The following is a 22,616-nucleotide window of genomic DNA, read 5'->3' on the forward strand; positions in this document are numbered from 1 at the left end:
ATAACACTTTTGCTGATTTTTAAAGTGTTACATAAACAGGACTGGTGACATATTATCATGTAAGGCAACCATAATCACATGAAAAGGCCTAGCTTTACAATTTATGATTAAAACTCTACTATCTACACAATATACATAGACAGAAAGTGTAAAAACTTAAATATCTTAGTAACAGTAGCCAATCAGTTGTTTTAATTGTCATATTTGAATTCAGCACATCAAAATACATAATAAATAGCACATTTTATCTCTGAACCAAATGACTTCCTAAAAATTGTAGACCAGTGATATGAGTCAACAATGCATTACTGTTGCAAAAAAAGTGAACGTCATTCTGGGATATAGTAGCAGGAGTGTTGTAAGCAAGACAAGAGAAGTCTCTTCCTGTAGATAACAAATTTCTTGGTGTGTTTGATGTGGACCCAGGCAGACCCATCATATTTGGCCACATCACTCTTATTGAAGGAATATCAGGACTCCTAGAAATCATCCTCAAACCACTCAGAACACAAAGGGCCAGCTTCCTCCATGACACAACAGACTTCCTCCACAAACTCTCAAAACACAAAGGGCCAGCTTCCTCCAGGACTAGGGTGACCAGATGTCCCAATTTTGTACGGACAATCCTGATTTTTAGGCCTTTTTCTTATATAGGCACCTATTACTTCCCACCCCTATCCCGATTTTTCACACTTGCTGTCTGGTCACCCTATCCAGACTTACTTACTTATCCAGACACAACAGACTTACTCCACAAACTCTGCAGCATTAAAAACCTCCATCAGAACAACATTCTTGCCACCATGGATCCCACCTCCCTATACACCAATATCCCTCACAATAATGGCACAGCTGCCCGCATCACATATTTACCACACAATGGACAATCCTCAGATATCCACTCCCAAACACATCACCATATTCATCTATAACAATTTTACTTTCAACAACAATTGTTTTTGTCTAAACCATGGGAACTACTGTGGATACCAGGATGGCTCTCCAATTTGCCAACTTCTTCTTGGGGCACCTTGAAGAAGAATTTCTGGAGAAAAGCACCATGAATCCAATGATATACATGAAATACATCAATGATATTTTCATCCTCTGGACAGACAACTTAAACTCCTAGATTTCTACCACAACTTCAACAACAACAACCCATCCATTAAACTCTCTTTGGAACACGCCCACACCAGCACAGTCCCACATTTCCTGGACACCACAATCAGCTTCAACAGTGGGACCCTACAGACAACCCATGTACAAGAAACCCACAGATCACCAAACCTAACTTCATAGATCCAGCAACCACCTCAAAAACACCAAGAAATCTGTTATCTGTAGACAGGCACACAGATAACATAGAATATGCTCTGAAGAGAAAGTCCGGGATAAACACCTTAACACACTCAAAATAGCCTTCACCAAAAAAGGACACTCCACCAGAGAGTAGATCACATCATGGAATGGGCCACCCAAATACCCTGAGAGAACCGGCTTCAATACAGAAATAAAACACCCTCTGAGCACACACCCCTAGTTATCACCCACCACCCACACTGGAATCCATACTAGATATCATAAAACAGCTACAACACATACTCAATGGTTAACCCATCCTGAAAGAAATTTTTCCTGAACCCATCTTCTGGCCTTCAAACAACCTGCCAGCCTCTCCAAGCTCAGCATCTGAAGCAAGCTCCCCACAGACCAGGATACACCATCTCAAAGCAGCACCAGATCCTGCCTAAACAATACATGTGAAACCTGCAGATGTATCTCCACTGCTAGAGTGATTAACGTCCCCCAAAACACATCTTTCAAGATCCACGGGTCTTACACATGACTATCACAACATGTGTGTACCTCCTCATTCAGAGCACTAAATGCCCCAATAACAACTATGTGGGTGAAACCAGACAATCACTACACTTCTGGATGAACTCACACAGGAAAATGATAAAAGACAAAAACACCATATCACCTGTGGGTGAACACTTTTCACAAAGTGATCACTCTATATCTGATCTCTCTGTCCTCCTCTTCAAAGGAAACCTGCCAGAGACCCTCAAAAGATGAGCCCGGGAGCTTAAATTCATAACTTTGCTAGACACTAGAAATCATGGACTGAATAGAGACACTGGATCTTTGGCTTATTACAACAATCCGTAACCTACTACCAACCCCTCTTTATTCCCTATGACTGGAGGGGTGTTAACGGGATGCTTAATCTTGAATGGTCCCTTGAAATATGTGTTAACAATTTATGCTAAACAATCTGTTCAAACCTTGTATTTAACAATAACACTTTGAGTTAATTTCCCAGACTTGAAGAAGAGCTCTGGGTAAACTCAAAAACTTGTCTCTCTCACAGAAGTTGGTCCAATAAAAGGTATTACCTCACCCACCTTATCTCTCGTAGAGAAGTTATTTTACCTCTATATTTAGTACCAGTGTGACCACTAATGGAATAGTGTGTCTAGTTTCAGTGACCAGAATTCAAGAAAAATATTGATAATTTGGAGAGGAGTCAGAGAAGAGCCAAGAGAATGATTAAAAGATTAAAAAACATGTCTTACAGTGATAGACATATGGAGCTCAATATATTTAGCTTAACAAAGAGAAGGTTAAGGGGTGACTTAATTACAATCTATAAGTACCTACATGGGGAACAAATATTTAATAATGGGCTCTTGAAGCTATCAGAGAAAGGTCAAGCATAATCCGATGACTGGAAGTTCAAGCTAAACAAATTCAGAATGGAAATAAGGCAAACATTATTAACACGGAGAGTAATTAACCTTTGAAACAATTTACTAATAGTTGTGGTGCATTCTCCATCAATGACAACTTTTAAATCAGGATTAATTTTTTTTCTAAAACATCTGATTTCAAGATTATTTGGGGGAAGTTCTCTGGCCTGTGTTCTACAGCAGGTCAGGCGAGATGATCAAAATGGTCCCTCCTGGCCTTGGAATCTGTGAAGCTCTGAATCTCTATGTAATGATGAGCTAATAGTATTGCTCATTAGCTTCTATGTTGTATCATTTCCCTCAGGAACTTTATGTCTGTGTTGCACACATCAATGGCAGTGAGGGGACTTGGGGGTCTATTCTTGGCTCTGCCACTGACTTGCTCTGTGACCATGGGCCTGTCACTTCCCCTCTCTGTATCTCAGTTTCCCATCCCTTTCTCTGCCTTACTACTTCACTGTGAACTCTTTGGGGGATGGGTGTGTCTTGTTATGTATATGTTCTGTGTACCTAGTTACAGTTTTTGTGCTCAACTGGGAACAGTGTTGGATACTGGATTTGATGCTGGAGCAAGAAGTCTGGGTTCTACACCCACTGACCTTCTCCATGTTCCTCTATCTTCCGTGCCAGGATAGACAGGGTCTACCTGCAAGGTTCAGTTCTGTCTCTGTGTCTAAAGGTATTGGTCTGTATAAAAAACAAACTCTGTAAGTAGCAACTTGGCTGCTTACTCAATTTTACTTTCCTTTGAGAAAGAAATTAAAACAGACTCTGTCAGCATTCCCTCCCGACTCTAAACTCTAGGGTACAGATGTGGGGACTTGCATGAAAGACCCCCTAAACTTATTTCTATTAGCTTAGCTTAAAAACTTCCCCAAGGCACAAATTCTTCCTTGCCCTTGGATGGTATGCTGCCACCACCGAGTGAGTTAGACAAAGATTCAGGAAAAGGACCACTTGAAGTTCCTGTTTCCCCAAATATCCCCCCAAGCTCCTTCAACCCCTTTCCTGGGGAAGCTTGAGAATAATACACCAACCAGATAGGTAACCAAGGTGAGCACAGACCAGAACCTTGGGTTTTTAGGACACTAAAATTCAATCAGGTTCTAAAAAGCAACAGAACTTTATTATAAAGAAAAAAGTATAAGAAGCATCTCTATAAAATCAGGATGGAAGGTAATTTTACAGGGTAATAAGATTCAAAACACAGAGGATTCCCTCTAGGCAATACTTTAAAGTTACAAAAACAGGGATAAACCTCCCTCTTAGCACAGGGAAAATTCACAAGCTAAAACAAAAGATATTCTAACACATTTCCTTGCTATTTCTTACTATTTCTGTACTTTTAGATGTATCATTCAGTAGGAGCTGGATTACTTGTTTGGTTTCTCTCTTTGTCTCCCGAGAGAACACAAAACAAAGCCTTTCTCCCCCCGCGCCCCCCCCCCCCGATTTGAAAGTATCTTTTTTCCTCATTGGTCCTTCTGGTCAGGTGTCAACCAGGTTATCTGAGCTTCTTAACCCTTTACAGGTAAAGGAGGGATTTTATGCTACTCTTAGCTGTATGTTTGTGACAGATGCAATAGAATCATTGGGTTTCCAAATATGGTATTATTAGACAAAAGCAAGGTACCCCACCATTGTTTAAAGTGTAAGCCTGGCTGGAAATTTTGTGCTGAATTTTGTTTGTTTGTTTGTTTGTTTGTTTGTTTGTTTGTTTGTTTGTTTGTGTGCATGGATGGATGGAAATTTTGGTTTTTACCAAAACAATATTGTTCTCAGAATGTGTCTGCTTTGATAGAAAATTTCTGATGTTCTCTTTGAAAGCTGAAAACTCATAAAACAAATCTTTTTCTCAATTTCTTCTTAAAATTGACACTTTTCATCTGAAAATTGCTTAATGCAGTCACCTCTATATGGAATGTGGGGGCAATGAAATAAAATATTACGCAGTGAAGAAATTTCCATTGAGAAATTAGCTCTAATGAAGTTAAAGCACGAACACAGACTCAATCCTTTGACGTTCAAACACTGCTCTCAGGAAGTCAGATGGAGCATTGCCAGCAGGGCTGGATCCAGGTTTTCTGCCGCCCCAAGAGGCGAAAAAAAAACAAAAAACAAAAAGGAGATTGGAAGAACTTCGGAGGCAGCTCAATCGCGCTGCTCCATTCCTCGGCGGCAGTTCGGCGGTGAGTACTTCACTCCCTCTCTTCCTCTTCAGTGGCAGCTCAAAAAGGAAGAGAGGGACTGAGGGACCCACCGCCGAATTCCTGCCAAAGACCCAGGTGTGCCGCCCCTTTGTATTGGCCGCCCCAAGCACCTGCTTCTTTAGCTAGTGCCTGGAGCCGGCCCTGATTGCCAGTGACTCCAGTGGGGTCAGGATTGGGCCTTTCCTGCTATATAAGAGCTGAGAGTTGTAGGGCTGAAAAGAGAAGAATATTTTGAACAGAATTCGCCACATTGCAAATGAAGTGTCTGAGAGACATAAATCAAGATGTAGTTTTTGTATACTGCCATGTTATACTATATATTTCAGTAAATACGAATGGCCATTGCTTTTCAGGGCTAACTCCTGTCTACACAAGAGTAACACCTCCAGAAGCTAGGCCTTATTAAAATATCATGCTACAGAGTCTCTGCTCTCATCTAACAATTTACACCAGTGTAACCAGAATCTGCTGAGGCAGGTGATCAAACAATTGGTGGCTCATTGACGGTGGAATTCTCTTCTTGTGCTACATCCCAATCAGTTCATTTTAATGATGTGCTGTTTGGCCTACCTTTTTTTCCTAGCTTAGGAGAGGCCTACAGTTATGGGACTAGGCTTCAAAACTTACTTAGCACTTTATAAACAGAGAGAAGTTAGTATTTTCTGATGGCTTCATAGTGGCCTCTTTGAAATGGACTAGGATCTTTGTCCAGTTCCTAGAAGACGGTGACCCTGCCACACAAACATCAACATCACTGGAATTATATTTGAACCTCTGTGGTCTATTACTATAAAGATATCCAGGGATATGGAGAAGGGAATTGTCTGTCATATATAGAAAGTGTCCCACCAGGGCAGGATAGAAGCACATTTCCAAGGAATGGAGGGGGTAAAAAACTGCCCAGCTGCCTCCTGGACGTCTAAATGTACTACTGAAAAATGTCAGACTTCAGACCTTTGGGTGAATCATCTGGCCACTCAAGGTTAGGGGGATGCAAAGAAAAGTAGGATACAAGGGGGCAAGACATACATCTCTGTGCATTAAGGCTGGTATATGCAAAGGGGTATAAAGGAATTAGGAGTCTAACTCCCATTGTGCAATCAATGCAAGTTGGCATCTAATTCCATGAAGTCACTCTGAATATCCCAGTCAGAGCTCACAGTTTGGAGGAAAAAGAAGAACAGGAGTACTTGTGGCACCTTAGAGACTAACAAATTTATTAGAGCATAAGCTTTCGTGGACTACAGCCCACTTCTTCGGATGCATATGCGGATACAGACTAACACGGCTGTTACTCTGAAGTTTGGAGGAAGAGTCCACTGTATCATTTGTGCCACATTCTGCAGCACTCACAGCCCCTTGTTTCTGCTCCGATTTCTCAGGATGCTGCAGAGTCAGTTACAAGTCCCTCCACAGGGCCAAGACCATTCCTGGTGCCTCTCCATGGAAATCAGCAGATTTGTACCCAAGATGCATTGGGATCATTCTGTTGAGCTATTTTCTACTCACTCCCCTGCTAATGCCCACTGGGGACAACCACAGCTCTGCGTCCCCAAAGGTGGGAGGCAGCCCATAATCTTTCGATCTGTAGTTAAAGCATTTACCCAGGAGGTAGGAGACCCAAGGTCAATTCCTGTCAATTCCAGGCAGAGGCCTGGTGAAAGAGGTTCCTCCCTTCAAGGAACCTGCCCCAACCACTTAGCTATGGGATCGTCTGATGGGTTGCTTCTCTATTTCTCCTGTTGAAGCCATTCCACTTTAATTAAATAATTACCTGTTAATTAGACATGAGAAAGAAGTTGCACCATAGGCAGAGGGAGGGATTGAGCATCGGACCATTACTTCTTGGGGGACTTTTCTAACCATGACGCTGAAGGTTACAATGGAGGCTGGCTAACCTTTCCTCCATCCGCTTTTCATGTGGAGCTAGCCATGGTCTGAGCATACCTACTAGATTGGGCCTGACAGGGGGGATAGGTGGGGAATGTCTATATTGTTGATTTGCCTGAAGGTGCAGGCTTTTCCTTCAGGACCACGCTTACCCTCAGTTGGTGGTGTAGCACATAGAGCTAGTTTAGCATTGCATTCAGAATTAACAAAAGGAACCTACAGGCCTATATCCTGTGAAGTAGTTAACATAAGGCTTTGAGACCTATAAATCTTAGCATAAGTAAGTGGCCCAATACTGACCCTGAGCTTTGCAGAATTGGGAACAATGTGCTTATGGCAGGAGTCTGTATAACATGACACCTGGTAACAGTAGGAAAATTGATCTGACACTAGGCTTGGATATATTAGCATAGAAACATTGGTAAATTATTAACAATTAACTTGCCTTGGCAATGAATTGGCCAATATAATATGTGAAAAACCTCAAAATACTAATTTATAGAATTAGGACCCCATATGGACAAAGAAGTTTGGACCTTTGTATGAATATTAATGTCAGCTATCGGGCCCTATAATAGGTCAGGCCCCCATGTAAGGGGGAGATCTGGATCATCAGACTTCTTTGGAAAGTCAGGGACAGGATAGATGACCGTCTCTCTCTTACCACCAGATCCCCAAGGAAGGGTGTGCTTCTATGTAAAGCATGATAAAAAATTCAGCTTAATTGTATATTACTGCTGTCTTTTTTATGTGATTTGGAGCAGCTGTGTCACTACTGATTGTGCTAATAAAAGTGTTTAAAGATTCACTTTGCTTGCAGTGTGTGTCATTGTTTTGCACATTGGGGTTCCCAACCAGTTGCTGAACTTGATAACTCTGATTCTATTGTGCTGCATTCTGGGACTAGAATTCTACACTCTCCAAATCATTAAATAAGTCATTACTGGAAATCAGTAATAGAATCAGTAAACACTTTCAAAAAGCAACAGAGAGTCCTGTGGCACCTTTAAGACTAACAGAAGTATTGGGAACATAAGCTTTCGTGGGTAAGAACCTCACTTCTTCAGATGCAAGTAATGGAAATCTCCAGAGGCAGGTATAAATCAGTGTGGAGATAAGGAGGTTAGTTCAATCAGGGAGGGTGAGGTGCTCTGCTAGCAGTTGAGGTGTGAACACAAAGGGAGGAGAAACTGCTTCTGTAGTTGGATAGCCATTCACAGTCTTTGTTTAATCCTGATCTGATGGTGTCAAATTTGCAAATGAACTGGAGCTCAGCAGTTTCTCTTTGGAGTCTGGTCCTGAAGTTTTTTTGCTGTAAGATGGCTACCTTTACATTGGCTATTGTGTGGCCAGGGAGGTTGAAGTGTTCTACTACAGGTTTTTGTATATTGCCATTCCTGATATCTGACTTGTGTCCATTTATCCTCTTGCGTAGTGACTGTCCAGTTTGGCCAATGTACATAGCAGAGGGGCATTGCTGGCATATGATGGCATATATAACATTGGTGGACGTGCAGGTGAATGAGCCGGTGATGTTGTAGCTGATCTGGTGAGGTCCTGTGATGGTGTTGCTAGTGTAGATATGTGAGCAGAGTTGGCATCGAGGTTTGTTGCATGGGTTGGTTCCTGAGTGAGAGTTGTTATGGTGCAGTGCGTGGTTGCTGGTGAGAATATGCTTAAGGTTAGCAGGTTGTCTGTGGGGAGGACTGGCCTGCCTCCCAAGGTCTGTGAAAGTGAGGGATCATTGTCCAGGATGGGTTGTAGATCACTGATGATGCATTCGGAATAACCCCTGTGTTAACACAGGAACAAATCAACATACCCTTAGAGCCCCAACCGGGGTTATTCTATCTTCTACCTAAGATCCACAAACCTGGAAATCCTGGATGCCCCATCATCTCGGGCATTGGCACTCTCACTGAAGGACTGTCTGGATATGTGGACTCCCTACTCAGACCCTATGCCACCAGCACTCCCAGCTATCTCCGTGACACCACAGATTTCCTGAGAAAACTACAATGCATTGGTGACCTCCCAGAAAACACCATCCTAGCCACCATGGATGTAGAGGCTCTCTACACAAACATCCCACACACAGATGGAATACAAGCTGTCAGGAACAGTATCCCTGATGATGAGACAGCACAACTTTATTGCTGAGCTCTGTGACTTTATCCTCATGCACAATTATTTCAAATTTGGTGACAATATATACCTCCAGACCAGTGGCACCGCTGTGGGCACCCGCATGGCCCCACAATATGCCAACATTTTTATGGCTGACCGGGAACAACGCTTCCTCAGCTCTCGTCCACTCATGCCCCTTCTCTGTCTACGCTATATTGATGACATCTTCATCATCTGGACCCATGGGAAGGAGACCCTGGAAGAATCCACCATGATTTCAACAGCTTCCACCCCACCATCAACCTCAGCCTGGACCAATCAACACGGGAGGTCCACTTCCTAGACACCACCATACAAATAAGCGATGGCCACATTAACACCACCCTATACCGAAAACACACTGACCGCTACGCCTACCTTCATGCCTTCAGCTTCCACCCCGGTCACACCACACGATCCATCATCTACAGCCAAGCACTGAGGTACAATCTGTGGAAGCAGAGAAAAGAACTGACAGAAGGGAACTGTAATGCATGACGTTTGTTAGCAAGAGTCAGGCTAACTGTAACCCTGATAACGCGAGATTTGTAGAAGCGAGGATTGTGTGAGGCGGGTGAGAAAGAGCTGTGTAAGAAGTTATGATGACCTCAGCATAGATAAAGTGTAGAAGACCTTGGGTAGATAAGGTATAGAAAATAATTGTATGTTGGCAAGAGTCAAAACAACTGAGGAAATGAGATATCAAGATGGCCTATGTATAAACAAAAATGCTGCTGTCCCTCATTATTTTTGTAATGAAAGGTATAAATGCTTGCTGTAATTAGTTATCAGTGAGAGACCTGTTTACCTCTCTCCCTCTGCACATGTGAGAGTTAATAAAACATCTGACTTGCTATACCTAAACAAATAGTGAGAACTCAGTTTTTCTCCGACAATTTGGGGGCTCGTCCGGGATGGCAACGCCCGCAGAGGCACCGGCAGCTGCTACGGATCGTTCCCCTTCGAACCCCATGGTGCCACAATAGAGGTAGGAGACCTTTTGAAATCTCTATTGGGGTGTCGGAGGAGGACTGTCCGTGGGGCCGTCTGCCCCTGTTGGGCTCACGCCATCCGAACTTATTGACTGTGCAGCAAGGTCAGATGCTGAGCGGCGTAATAGGGGAATTGTTTGCCGCCCCCTGTATGCATATGCTAGGTGCATAAGGTTTGCACCTGTGTTGAGGGGTTGTTACCGCCTCAAGAGGGGTTTTTACCGCCTCAAGTGATGCATCGAGGTACTTGGGAATAGTACCTGGAGGTACTCAGGAGTAGTACCTGGTATAAGGCCTTGGTGTGTGTGTGGTCTGTGTGTGTGTGTACACCAGTGTGAATTGAGTGTTACCGGAAGACGCCCAGAGTACTCTGCGAAGTCTTTTGGCTCGTGACCAGAACTACTCTAATGCAAGCCCGGTAACTAGAGGATCTTTTAGGAGATCCGACCCACGGTGGGCTAACTCGTCCTGGCATCGTCCGGCGAGGAGGCTACCTGGGTCTAGGAGTGTGTGAACCCATCTTCCCTCCCCTTTTCCTCTCCATGTGAGCCACTGACAGTCTGATCATCTCACTGGATGCAACAGAGTAAGCGGCGCCGTCTCTCTGAGACTAGCCGACGCTCTTTGCTGAAGGGAGGTGTAGGAGGGTCGTGGCCATCCTCGTTAGTCTCTCCTGTGTGAATACCCTGTAGGGAGAGATCCTTAGTTTATGTGCCGCTAGCGCGGACAGGGCATCCTCCTCCCTGTGTGTGTGATTGGAAAATGGGTGGGGGACAGTCTAAGGATTCCCTCTCACCCACTAAGGGTACCCCAGCTTATTTCATGTACGTACATTATGGTACTAAAACCTGCAGGTATTTAGAGAATTGGAATCATTACACGCGTGAAAATTCATCTAAACAATGCCCACTAGAAGGTACCTTCAATCTAGATAAGATCATACATCTCAGAGGAGCTTTTAATCACAAAAAAGCCTCTGACACAAATGGGAGCAATTTGTCTATTGAGGAAAGGAACGGGTTAATTTGAAATTCAGCTTGGTCCAGAGATAAAGAGAAAGTTAATCTGCGTTCAAGGTCAAGAATCAATGCAGACCAGACTAAGTATAAAGAAAAACTGCTTTCGGCCCCAGCTGACTGTGAAAAAATATAGACATAGTCAAACCAAAGGCAATACAAGTTAAAGTGCTGAGATTACATTTGCAAAGCTTAACTGTCCAGTGAGATCCAACAGTCTGCCTTTGCGACCCTGGAGCTGGCGTGGTTTGGGGAAGCTGAAGAAGCCACAGGCAGCCGGCCTGGACTGGAATCACTGAAAAGACGCCCCAGGAGACCTCAGGGTGTAAAAGAACTGCCCTCCCAAGAGAGGAAGCAAGTTGGAGATTGCACAGCACCTTCTCTGAACGTTATACACAGACGTGGCCAGTCTGGACGTACGTGTGTGAGTATGAAAGTGTGCCTACTCTCAGCCGCAGTAAGTCTGAGAACCGGAGAGGGATTTAGCATTCCTCTTTCCACCCCGGCTGACCGGGAAGGGTGTCAGGTGGATCTACCCCAGTCGTAGCAGGACTGGGCAACAGAGAAGTTGGAGAAAAGGGAAGAGTTGTGTACTTGATAACTAGAATTGAGCAATTAAGAGCATAGATCATGAACCAGGCAGCAACTCAAACCTACGCCCAGGGCAAGTTGCAAGCCTTGAGACAGGACTTCCAGGCAGAAAAGGAAGCACTGGCTAAGCAAGTACCGGTCCTTCAGGGACTTGTCAGAATTTAACCATTTGTGTTTGCATATGCTGTAAGAGCAGTGTGTTTGCCACAAGAGAAAATTGAATAGTTAAATGCCAATGGGCAATGCGTTTTGCCCAAGTGGCAAGCCTCACGGGGGAGGACTTGGGTAGCCTTGTGAGTAAGAAGATAAAGAGAAGAGACCAGGAAGGGTGGGGGCTAGTTAAGAAGCCCACCCTCCTATCTAAATTGGTAGTGAAAAAGCTGGTGCCCATGGAAGGGACGGTTCAGCGAGAAAAGCAGGATCGGGCCCAAGCGGGCAGGCAATAGATAGAGAGATTGGAGAACAGGTTGGAAACTTTGAGGGCATAGTGGAAGGAAAGGAGTAAGTAATTATAAGCATGGGGATTTCAAATCCCCAGGATAATAATTGAAATGGTAAAATGTGTGTAAGACAGAGTCTTTGTACCAAGGTGCAAGGCTCTCCTTTCTTCTGCAGAATAAAGCAACTCTTCCTTATCCCTGTCTGGCTGTTATTGGCTCTCAGCTAGGTGGACCCGATATTTTGGTGACAGTTAATGGCGACTCCGGTTAATGAATTTCTGTCTTATATATTTAGGTGTTAGGTGTGTGGATGGAACTGAGCCTCTCATTCGTAATTCCTCAGAGTGGAAGCCATCGCGTGCAATGAAGCTCTGAGGTTGAATTGGGATCCTTCTGTCCCGTCCCCTGTAGCGGTCAGTATTAGTAGAAATTCCTGTAATAGGATCCTATTAGGCCATAATTCCCTCTGTTCTCTGTGTAATTCTCTGTTAGAGTGTCAGCAGGCAGATGGGTGGGTCTCTGGTAAAACTCTCTAAGGATAGCCCTTTGGATTATATGTTAAGTAAATGGCCTTTACCCGGTGTTCAGGAAAGAATAAAGATTTGAATTTGTTTTTGGGTAACAAAATAGCAGATAAAAGATCTGGTAAAAAGAGAGAGAAGGACAGTGCCCCTGGCTCTGTGTGGTCGAACTGTCACTTTACTAGGGGTGCATGGAGATTTTGTAAGCACAAAAGAAACAGTTACACCTTGTGTAGAAATTGATGTGGCTAGTGTTGTGGAAATTGAATTGTGGATAGGATGTGCATTTTCCCCAGAACATGTGCAGTGTATATTGTAGCAGAGGTAAAAGAAATGCAAACCTACCAATATAGGTTGTGTCGTCTCTTTCAGATCACTGGGTGTTTGAAAGCAGGAGTTAGAAGTAAAAGGCAATCAAAAGTCTGGGAAAGTTAATTGTGACTTTTTACATAAGAATTTTTAAGCTGTGGATAGCTTTGGATCTGGAAGCAAGCCAGAAAGCATCTGTATTAATGCAATTTTCTAACTAATAAGGTAGAAGCCACTGAAACCTGGGCTGCCTATGAAACAAATACAAAGAAATATGGGGTAATTCCTCTGTTTTGTCTAAAATCAACAAGAGTATGTGTGTATATAAAGGAAATATTTTAAGCAATGACTGACTACCCAGAAGGGGTAGACCTCTGTTCTTTTGTCTTTCAGATCATCAGAGAAAACGGATGCCAGCTGAACAGCATTCAATGTACCATGCATTTACTGGTACAATAGGAATTATTTTTGTGTTCTTTGTCCTGTCTTGTGGTGTTTGTCTTGTGGCCAGAATTGTTGGGTTTAATATTTTGTGATATACTAAAGTGTAATACAGTTGCTTAAGTAAGAAAAAAAAACTTCATTGGCCAGATTTTTTTTTAATTGAAAAAAATTGTTGTTAAAATTTGCATACCAACAGTCTTTGGAAGCAAGGACATGGAAGGTTAACCCACTCCCCATATTGCCCATGGGATCCTTCTGGCTACCTCAGATTTCTAGCCAGAGGGCTGGGGAGGGAGGAAAGCTATTGGACACCTGAGGTTGTACTGAGTGGACTCCTCAAAAGTGGGTGTGCTTGTCCTGGTTTGTTGGTCCAAAGCTCTGTAATAAAGTTATTTTACTGGAAGGGTGTACATGGCATACATTGAATAATAAGACTAATGTACTGTATAATGGCAATGTGTATGTGTTCATTGTTGGGAAAAGGTGTATAAGTGAAGAGTGGAAGTTTCCTTTGTAGGTTAAAAGAAGCCAAGAAGGGGAGAAGGAAAAAGAACAGAATGAGTTAACTGAGAAAAAATAGCTAGCAAGCTCAGTCCAAAGATAAGATGCTGGCACCATCCAAGGACACTGCCCACAGCTAAGACTTGGCTGATAGCCAAGAAAAGGGGGGCCTGAATGTGCCCAAGCAACTATGAGATCTGAAAAACACTGCCAGGCATTAATGAAATGTGTTAGGTTTCTTTTCTCACAGATAAAAGAAGTGCTACCCAAAGACCCTAGCAGCCCTGCCATTCATTGAAACAAGGAGACTGAGTCTACGTAAAGTCTATCAACGAAAGACTGCTTTGGCTCCACACTGGAAAGGCCCTTTCCAAGTCCTGTTAACCACCACCACCACTGTGAAGTGCCAAGGACTACCTGCCTGGACCCATGCTTCTCACTGTAAAAAGACCCCTCCACCTCGGGAGGACTCTCCGACTGATGATAAGCCTATTTCTCCTTCTAGCTCTGCTGTGTCTTCTGGACAGCAGGAAAAAGAAAGAAAGAAAAAAAAAGACAAGGTGAAGTGCTATTAACCTCTCCCTTGTCCACTGACAGACCTACTGTGCCTCTGGATTTTTCTAGAAGAAGCAAAACCATTACAGGGTGATGTGCTAGTAACCTCTCCCCTGTATGATGCTAAACCACACTGTTTCAGGAAAAGAGAAGAAGGAACACTTGCTTCATTGAAACCACAAAGTCCAGGGATTCCTGACTACAAGAGACATTAAGAACTGACCCTGGTGAAGAAACAAAGAATTATACACTGGCAGGAAGAAACTTGTGGGACCCATGCTTGGGAATGTGGTATAGTACTACACCAAAAAGAAATGTATTAGGATATCAATGAACTGTGATTAACACTACACTAGGGACTGTTAAATTTTCATTACCCTTATCCAGTTTCCAGATTACCTCTACATACCCAAATTGCTCACAGGGGGCTGCCATTAGATTAGCACAACAGAGGGCTTGGGTTATTTCTTCTAGAAAGAAGAGAGACTTGACCGGATCCCTGTGGGATGGGGCCAATAATGCAGTAGCAGTCTGGAATATTTTTAAGAACCAGGAACATGATGAGAAATTGGGCCAACTAGAGAAGGCCATAGGCCTTGTTTCTGGAGCACAACTAACCCAGGTACAGGCTGGAGTTGGTGAGTTACATGTTATTTCTGCCCTTAGTTCAATGACCCAGAAGTTGCTGACAGAGATGGTATTGAATATCACAGAGGCTGGGAAGGCATTGCAGTGGGATCTAGCATGCTCAGAGATTCAGGATTTCTTGAATGACCAGCTAATGGCCATTCGGAATGATCTAGAGCACCAGGCTTGGCCCACTGCCCTTACAGACACGTTAGGAGTACCATCTGATCTGTGGCCATGGAGACATACTTGGAAACTTTCTGGGTGGAAGTGTGGACGTTCTCAGTGCTCCTTCCAAGCATATGGACCGGTTCAGGGGGTGTGGGCTCCCACATACCGAATCCTGCCGGGTCCATGGGGAGGATGCATGTGGGATTGGGTAATTCACCGAGACATCTGGGAAATTAGACCTCCTGGTATGCCCAATCAATTTTTAGTCAGTGCTCCTGGGATTACATCTGACATTTGGGTGGGGTTAGGGAGTCAATGGACATTTTGGCCGTTACAACCCCCACAGCTTCAGTGTATCCGTAAACTGAAGCCAGGAGAAGTTGTTACTCTTCATGACTACATTTGCTGGGAGGGTAGGGGACAAGGAACTACCCTGACAGGACACTTATTTTTTTAAGCTAATGATAGCTGTGTGTATGTTAAAGCCACTACATTGCAAGACATACATTTTAATCTCACTACCACTGCAGGCAATCATATCATTTATTGGCCTGCAGATAGAGTTTTTCAAGTAGCCCTTAGGTTCCAGATACCCTTTAATTGGACTAGCTTACTATCTGATAGATTTCAAAATTTGCTTTCATTGTTACCTGAGATTCAGAAAATCTCTGAGATACAAGGGCAAATTCACATGCTTCAAAATGTATATCAAGTAGAAAAGTATGCCTTTCACACTGCTTATAGAGTAGCTACCTTATGTACTAAATATGATGTATTGTGCTTTATGACAAAGGCTGTACAACAACCCCATTATAGTATTGCTATGGGAATGTTATTGCTTGTATTGTTATTAGTTAGTTTAGGATTATGTTATTGTTGTTGTAAAAGACGTAATAATAGTAATACCTTTCATGTTCATGCTAATCATGCATTGTCATTGCATCCAATCAAAACCCCTAAGGTTGAAGCATCTGATTTAGAATCAGAAGTCCAGGACTTGATGCAAATAGAGATTTGAGAATGTTTGTTGTACTAGAAGTACAAAAGGGGGGGTTGTGGAAGCAGAGAAAAGAACTGACAGAAGGGAACTGTAATGCATGACGTTTGTTAGCAAGAGTCAGGCTAACTGTAACCCTGATAACGCGAGATTTGTAGAAGCGAGGATTGTGTGAGGCGGGTGAGAAAGAGCTGTGTAAGAAGTTATGATGACCTCAGCATAGATAAAGTGTAGAAGACCTTGGGTAGATAAGGTATAGAAAATAATTGTATGTTGGCAAGAGTCAAAACAACTGAGGAAATGAGATATCAAGATGGCCTATGTATAAACAAAAATGCTGCTGTCCCTCATTATTTTTGTAATGAAAGGTATAAATGCTTGCTGTAATTAGTTATCAGTGAGAGACCTGTTTACCTCTCTCCCTCTGCACATGTGAGAGTTAATAAAACATCTGACTTGCTATACCTAAACAAATAGTGAGAACTCAGTTTTTCTCCGACAAATCGCATGTGTTCCAACCCCTCAGACAGAGACCAACACCTACAAAATCTTCACCAAGTTTTCTCAAAACTACGATACCCACACAAGGAAATAAAGAAACAAATTAACAGAGCCAGATGTGTACCCAGAAGCCTCCTGCTACAAGACAGGCCCAAAAGAGAAACCAACAGAACTCCACTGGCCATCACCTACAGTCCTCAGCTTAAACCTCTCCAACGCATCATCTGTGATCTACAACCCATCCTGGACAATGATCCCTCACTTTCACAGACCTTGGGAGGCAGGCCAGTCCTCACCCACAGACAACCTGCCAACCTTAAGCATATTTTCACCAGCAACCACGCACTGCACCATAACAACTCTAACTCAGGAACCAACCCATGCAACAAACCTCGATGCCAACTCTGCCCACATATCTACACCAGCAACACCATCACAGGACCTCACCAGATCAGCTACAACATCACCGGCTCATTCACCTGCACGTCCACCAATGTTATATATGCCATCATATGCCAGCAATGCCCCTCTGCTATGTACATTGGCCAAACTGGACAGTCACTACGCAAGAGGATAAATGGACACAAGTCAGATATCAGGAATGGCAATATACAAAAACCTGTAGTAGAACACTTCAACCTCCCTGGCCACACAATAGCAGATGTAAAGGTAGCCATCTTACTGCAAAAAAACTTCAGGACCAGACTCCAAAGAGAAACTGCTGAGCTCCAGTTCATTTGCAAATTTGACACCATCAGATCAGGATTAAACAAAGACTGTGAATGGCTATCCAACTACAGAAGCAGTTTCTCCTCCCTTTGTTTTCACACCTCAACTGCTAGCAGAGCACCTCACCCTCCCTGATTGAACTAACCTCCTTATCTCCACACTGATTTATACCTGCCTCTGGAGATTTCCATTACTTGCATCTGAAGAAGTGAGGTTCTTACCCACGAAAGCTTATGCTCCCAATACTTCTGTTAGTCTTAAAGGTGCCACAGGAATCTCAGTTGCATTTTACAGATTCAGACTAACACGGCTACCCCTCTGATACTTAACCACTTTCAACAACTGGACTGGGAAGTGCTGGGTGTTCCAACCCAGTTTATTATAGACATGACACCACTTCATCCCACACCATTCTCTCCTGGGGGTGCCACTGAGATGTCTCCCTGCCCCTGGTTTAGGTCCTTCCTCTGTTCGGTGTCTGTGCTTGGGAGTAGTCTCTCATCCCTCTCCATCCCTGTTATGTTACCTATCGGTCCAGGCCAGGCTGGATACTCCTCACCAATTTAACAGATAGGTGCACATCTTGCAGGGTTCTGTCTCTTAAACCTTGGCTTTACCATCTCAGAATCTTCAATTATCTCAAGATCTTAAATATTTTATGCTTATTAAAATGGGATGGAGAGTCTAAGGAATGAGAAATTCAAATACAGGAAAAACATTCCACTGGGCATCATAGTACATGTTACCCGGGGTTCTTTCAACCCAAAGCATTTGGTAAATTTTACTCTGTGCCAAGTGGTGTTAGGAAATAAATCAAGAGAGACACGGCCATCCGACCGATAGATGGCTGACACAAACAGGACACAAGAGTGCTTTCACTTAAAGCTAAACTTTACTTAGTCTCACAGACTTACACATGTCCGCAATAGGTTAGTAAAACACCCCCAACCCTTGATAATTACCGAAGCTGAGTGTGGCTCTTGAGTGGCACAGCGACAGGCTTCCATTGGCCAAATTTCCATCTGCTGGTGGGGACCCCAAGATGCGTCCAGAGGGAGCGTTCCTGAAGAAACCCTCCCGAAGAGTCCCCTACCTCAACCACACAATGACATATCACTTACAGAAAACTTGCTAAGCAAGCAGCTTTTGAAGGTCAAGCAAGAGGTTTCCTTCTGATCATCAATTTAACCAGATGTGTTTTTTCAGAATGTACATGCCTTGATGTCCTGACAGACATATTCCTGGAGGCACATATAGACAAACTTCCTGTTTTTTTCTAAAATACATGGATCAGCAATTTCAACATTCTTAGCATGAAGGACACGGGGACAAGCTGCCCTTTCTGTGGCACCCAAAACCCCCTCCCCTCCTGCCTTTGTTAAGCTAAGGCTGCTGGATGGCCAATTTACAGCCTGCTGACTTGGCTACTTTTAGCAATAAGCAACAGTGGTTTTGTATGGCCTGCTGGCTTGGCTACTGCTAGCAATGAGCAATAGTGATTCAGGCACTGTTATTTGTTTGCCAAGATCTCCCCGTACAGTACAGATACTCAGATCATGTCAAGTAGAATAGCTCCATAGCATTATCCTGTGTATACCAACTGGGGATCTGGCATCATTGACACCAATGGTATTAAGCAGATTTACACAAGTTGGGGGCAGGGGGGATTTTGATTCAATTGACTCCAAAGAAGCCACATTGGTATACGTCAGATTGAGATCTGACCCTTAGTATTTTTTCAGTCTCTAGGACATACGTGCAACTGGTGTGAATTAAACATTTTCAAGATGTGATGTAGCATTGCACTGGAGCCTAATGTGCCTTTTATCTTATCATGTTGTCTGCAGTAATTACATACATATCTATTTGCTGAGAAAGAAAGAAAGAAAGAAAGAAAGAAAGAAAGAAAGAAAGAAAGAAAGAAAGAAAGAAAGAAAGAAAGAAAGAAAGTTGGGGCAAGTTGAAAATGAGATAGAGAAAATTTCTGCAACATTGAATTCCTCCACAGTTCTGTCCCCAGTAGGAATTAATTACTCTGTAAACATTAAAAGTCCCATTCTTGCAATTAATCCCTTGGGTCAAAGATCAAAGAAAGTGCAGATGGGTTTGGAACTTTTGTCTCCTCAGTTCAGATTCAGAGACAAAGAATATAGATTTGAAACTGTTTATGGGCCCGGTACCTAGAAGGTGTAGATCTTCAGTAGGACCAGCAAAGTTAATGAAGCCAGATTCCCCAGCTGGTGAAAACGGACATACTACCATGGGCATCTTAGAGCCAGATCCTCCGCTAATGTAAATCAAAGAAGTTTCATTGAAATCCAAAGGCCGCATCTCCACTTGGCTTTAAGAGCCCTAACTATTCAGAACTCAATGGAACTGTATCAGTTCACATGAGTTGAGGATGTTTGCAGGCAGCCGGCCATCTATGTGGTGTTGCAGTGAAATCGTTACAGGCGAGCTGTCATACACAATGCCAAGTCCATCTCATATTTCCATTAAAAGTGGATATCAGGCAGTATTGGCATTTTAGCAATTTAGTTTCATGCCCAAGTCCAGAGCTTGCTGTTTGTAGCAAGAGGGGATCCATCTTGGCTAGAATTGTTGCACTCGGACAGTACTTTGCTCCATCCTTCACATGGCATTTTATTAAGCCACATCATGAGCCAGATCTTCAGATGGTGCAAACTGATGCAGCTCCATTGACTTTAAGGGACCTGCGCCAATTTACATTCATGTGATAACTCACCAATCCTAGTTAGTAGAAGTGATGAGTGCTGTGCATTGTTGGCACTCACATCATGATATATTGCTGCAGGGAATCAGGGCCACTCCCACTGTCACTGTAATCCCCACCACTGTCTTTGTCCTTCCCTCCACAGCCATCACACAATGAACTGAGAAACAAAATGTTCAACCGAACCATTGTGACCGAATTCCTTCTCCTGGGATTTTCTGATGTTCGGGAGCTGCAGATTTTGCACTTTGGGGTGTTCCTGGTCATTTACCTGGCAGGCATGCTGGGAAATCCTCTCATCATCACAGCCGTAGCTCTCGACCACCATCTTCACACCCCCATGTACTTCTTCCTGTTGAACCTGTCCATCCTAGATCTTGGCTCCATCTCCGTCACCATCCCCAAATCCATGGCCAATTCCCTCATGAACACCAGGGTGATTTCTTATCCTGGATGTGTCACCCAAGTCTTTCTCTTTTTCTTCTTCACTGCAACTGATCTTGCCTTACTCACCATCATGGCATACGACCGACATGTCGCCATCTGCCAACCACTGCACTATGAGAGAGTGGTGAATAGGAGAGCATGTGTTCAAATGGCAGCCAGTGCCTGGATTACTAGTATTGTCTACTCTGCCCTGCACACTGGGAACACCTTCAGGTTGCCCTTCTGCCAGTCCAATGTCATCAACCAGTTCTTCTGTGAAATCCCCCAGCTACTCAAACTCACCTGCTCTGACTCAGACCTCAGTGAAGTTGGGGCTATTGTCTTAGGTGCGTTTTTAGGTTTAAACTGCTTTGTTTTTATAATTGTGTCTTATGTTCAGATCTTCAAAACCGTGCTAAGAATCCCCTCTGAGCAGGGCCGGCATAAAGCCTTCTCCACCTGCCTCCCTCACCTCATTGTGGTCTCGTTGTTAGTTTGCACTGCATCCTTCGCCTACTTGAAACCCACCTCCAGCTCAGCATCAGGTCTGGATCTCATGGTGGGTGTTCTCTATTCCCTGGTACCTCCAGTGATGAATCCAATCATCTACAGCATGAGGAACAAGGAGATCAAAGCTGAATTGAAGAAACTGATTGTGTGGAGGTTGTTCACCAAGAGTTAAAATGTCCCTCATTGCACCTTTACTGTGATTTCATTCTGAGTTTCTTTGTAGATATAATCAACTGATGACAAAATTGTCTCTTTGAGAACATAGGGTGCAATCTATTTATGAAATCATAAAATGTGGACTAGCTCCACTGAAGTTAAATGAGTTAGTATAAGATTACACCAGTGTACATAAGATCAGAATCTAAATATCTTTCCATACATCTATATAGACACCTATATATTTGTCTTAGGGGGGTACTGTCACCGCACTATCTGAGCATGTTGCACACAATATCAACAACCATATGTAAGTCACAGGTGGACTTCATGAAGTCTGTGGCTCTTCTCCTTTTTTGGGATAAAAATTGTGATGGGGTATGAGAGGGTTGGCTTGTGTATTTGCTCGTTTCTTTTTCATTTTGTTTAATTTTGTTGATTCATTCATTGACTTGTTTCTTTGTTCCAGGTGGCTTTTGTGGGGGAGGAGCTTTGGAGGGTGGAGTATGTTTGACTAAATGGTGGTATCCATTTAATTTGCCATCTATTCAAGGTTTAAATGTCATAATCTCTTTGATGGGGGGTTTTCAGACACTTGAAGTTTTGCTTTCCCCATTGATGAAGAATTGAAAAAAAGTTTCTGCAGGTGTCTGTTCAGTGATTATTTTAATGTTGATGGGATTTTATTGTTTCATTTATGATGTGTTAGGGCACCTACAGCCTTATATAACTGTATCTATTATTTTTATTTATTTCTTTAAAATGTATTAAAATAAATAAATAAATATTGTATTGTTCTTCCTATGGTGGAAAGGAATTTGGACGAGAAAGGTATTACAATATTTCCTATAGACAAACTGAGTCTGAATCAGAAGGCCAAGTTTTTATTCCACCGAACTACTGCAGTGATCGAGCTGGAAGTGCTCATATTTTCTCTTATGATGTTCTTTGTTCCTATTGTGGTAAATAAATCACACTTTGAATGGTAAAGACGTCTAGTCACTCAACTTTCTCCAAGTTTCTTTTGATGCAATGTTGTGCTATATATCTTAATAGTGGTGGTCATTGAATAATCATGAATAATCTGAACATGGTCACATCTCATGTGGGAAGAACTGCAGGTACCAAACACAGTTGGAGAAATCACGGTTGGTGCACAAGTTGTTATTGCCTGGGACCCAGTTTGTGAAGGAGAGAATCACTTGATTCAACCCTAAGAGAGGGACAGGCACAAAGCTTAGACCAGAGGGTTTGAAGTAAGAGATCAGAGCAGGGAGAAGAGGCTCAGCTAACCTTGTAATCATAACAATTGGGATACAGCCATTCACTTCAATGTGTATATTTGTATGTGCCATTGGTCTCTCATCCACACAA

At 43.1% G+C, this 22,616-nt stretch overlaps 1 protein-coding gene across 1 annotated transcript; it reads left to right on the top strand.

Annotated features, from left to right (window-relative positions):
- Window positions 1–20,316: 20,316 nt before the first annotated feature.
- Window positions 20,317–21,258, top strand: LOC128846989 (olfactory receptor 14C36-like). The gene has a single exon (XM_054046293.1). It carries the CDS (start codon window positions 20,323–20,325, stop codon window positions 21,256–21,258), a length of 936 nt encoding a protein of 311 aa, XP_053902268.1. The 5' UTR covers window positions 20,317–20,322.
- The last annotated feature ends 1,358 nt before the right edge of the window (window positions 21,259–22,616 follow it).

Source organism: Malaclemys terrapin, chromosome 12 (genome assembly GCF_027887155.1).
Source record: "Malaclemys terrapin pileata isolate rMalTer1 chromosome 12, rMalTer1.hap1, whole genome shotgun sequence".
Classification (NCBI taxonomy): Eukaryota; Metazoa; Chordata; order Testudines; family Emydidae; genus Malaclemys; species Malaclemys terrapin.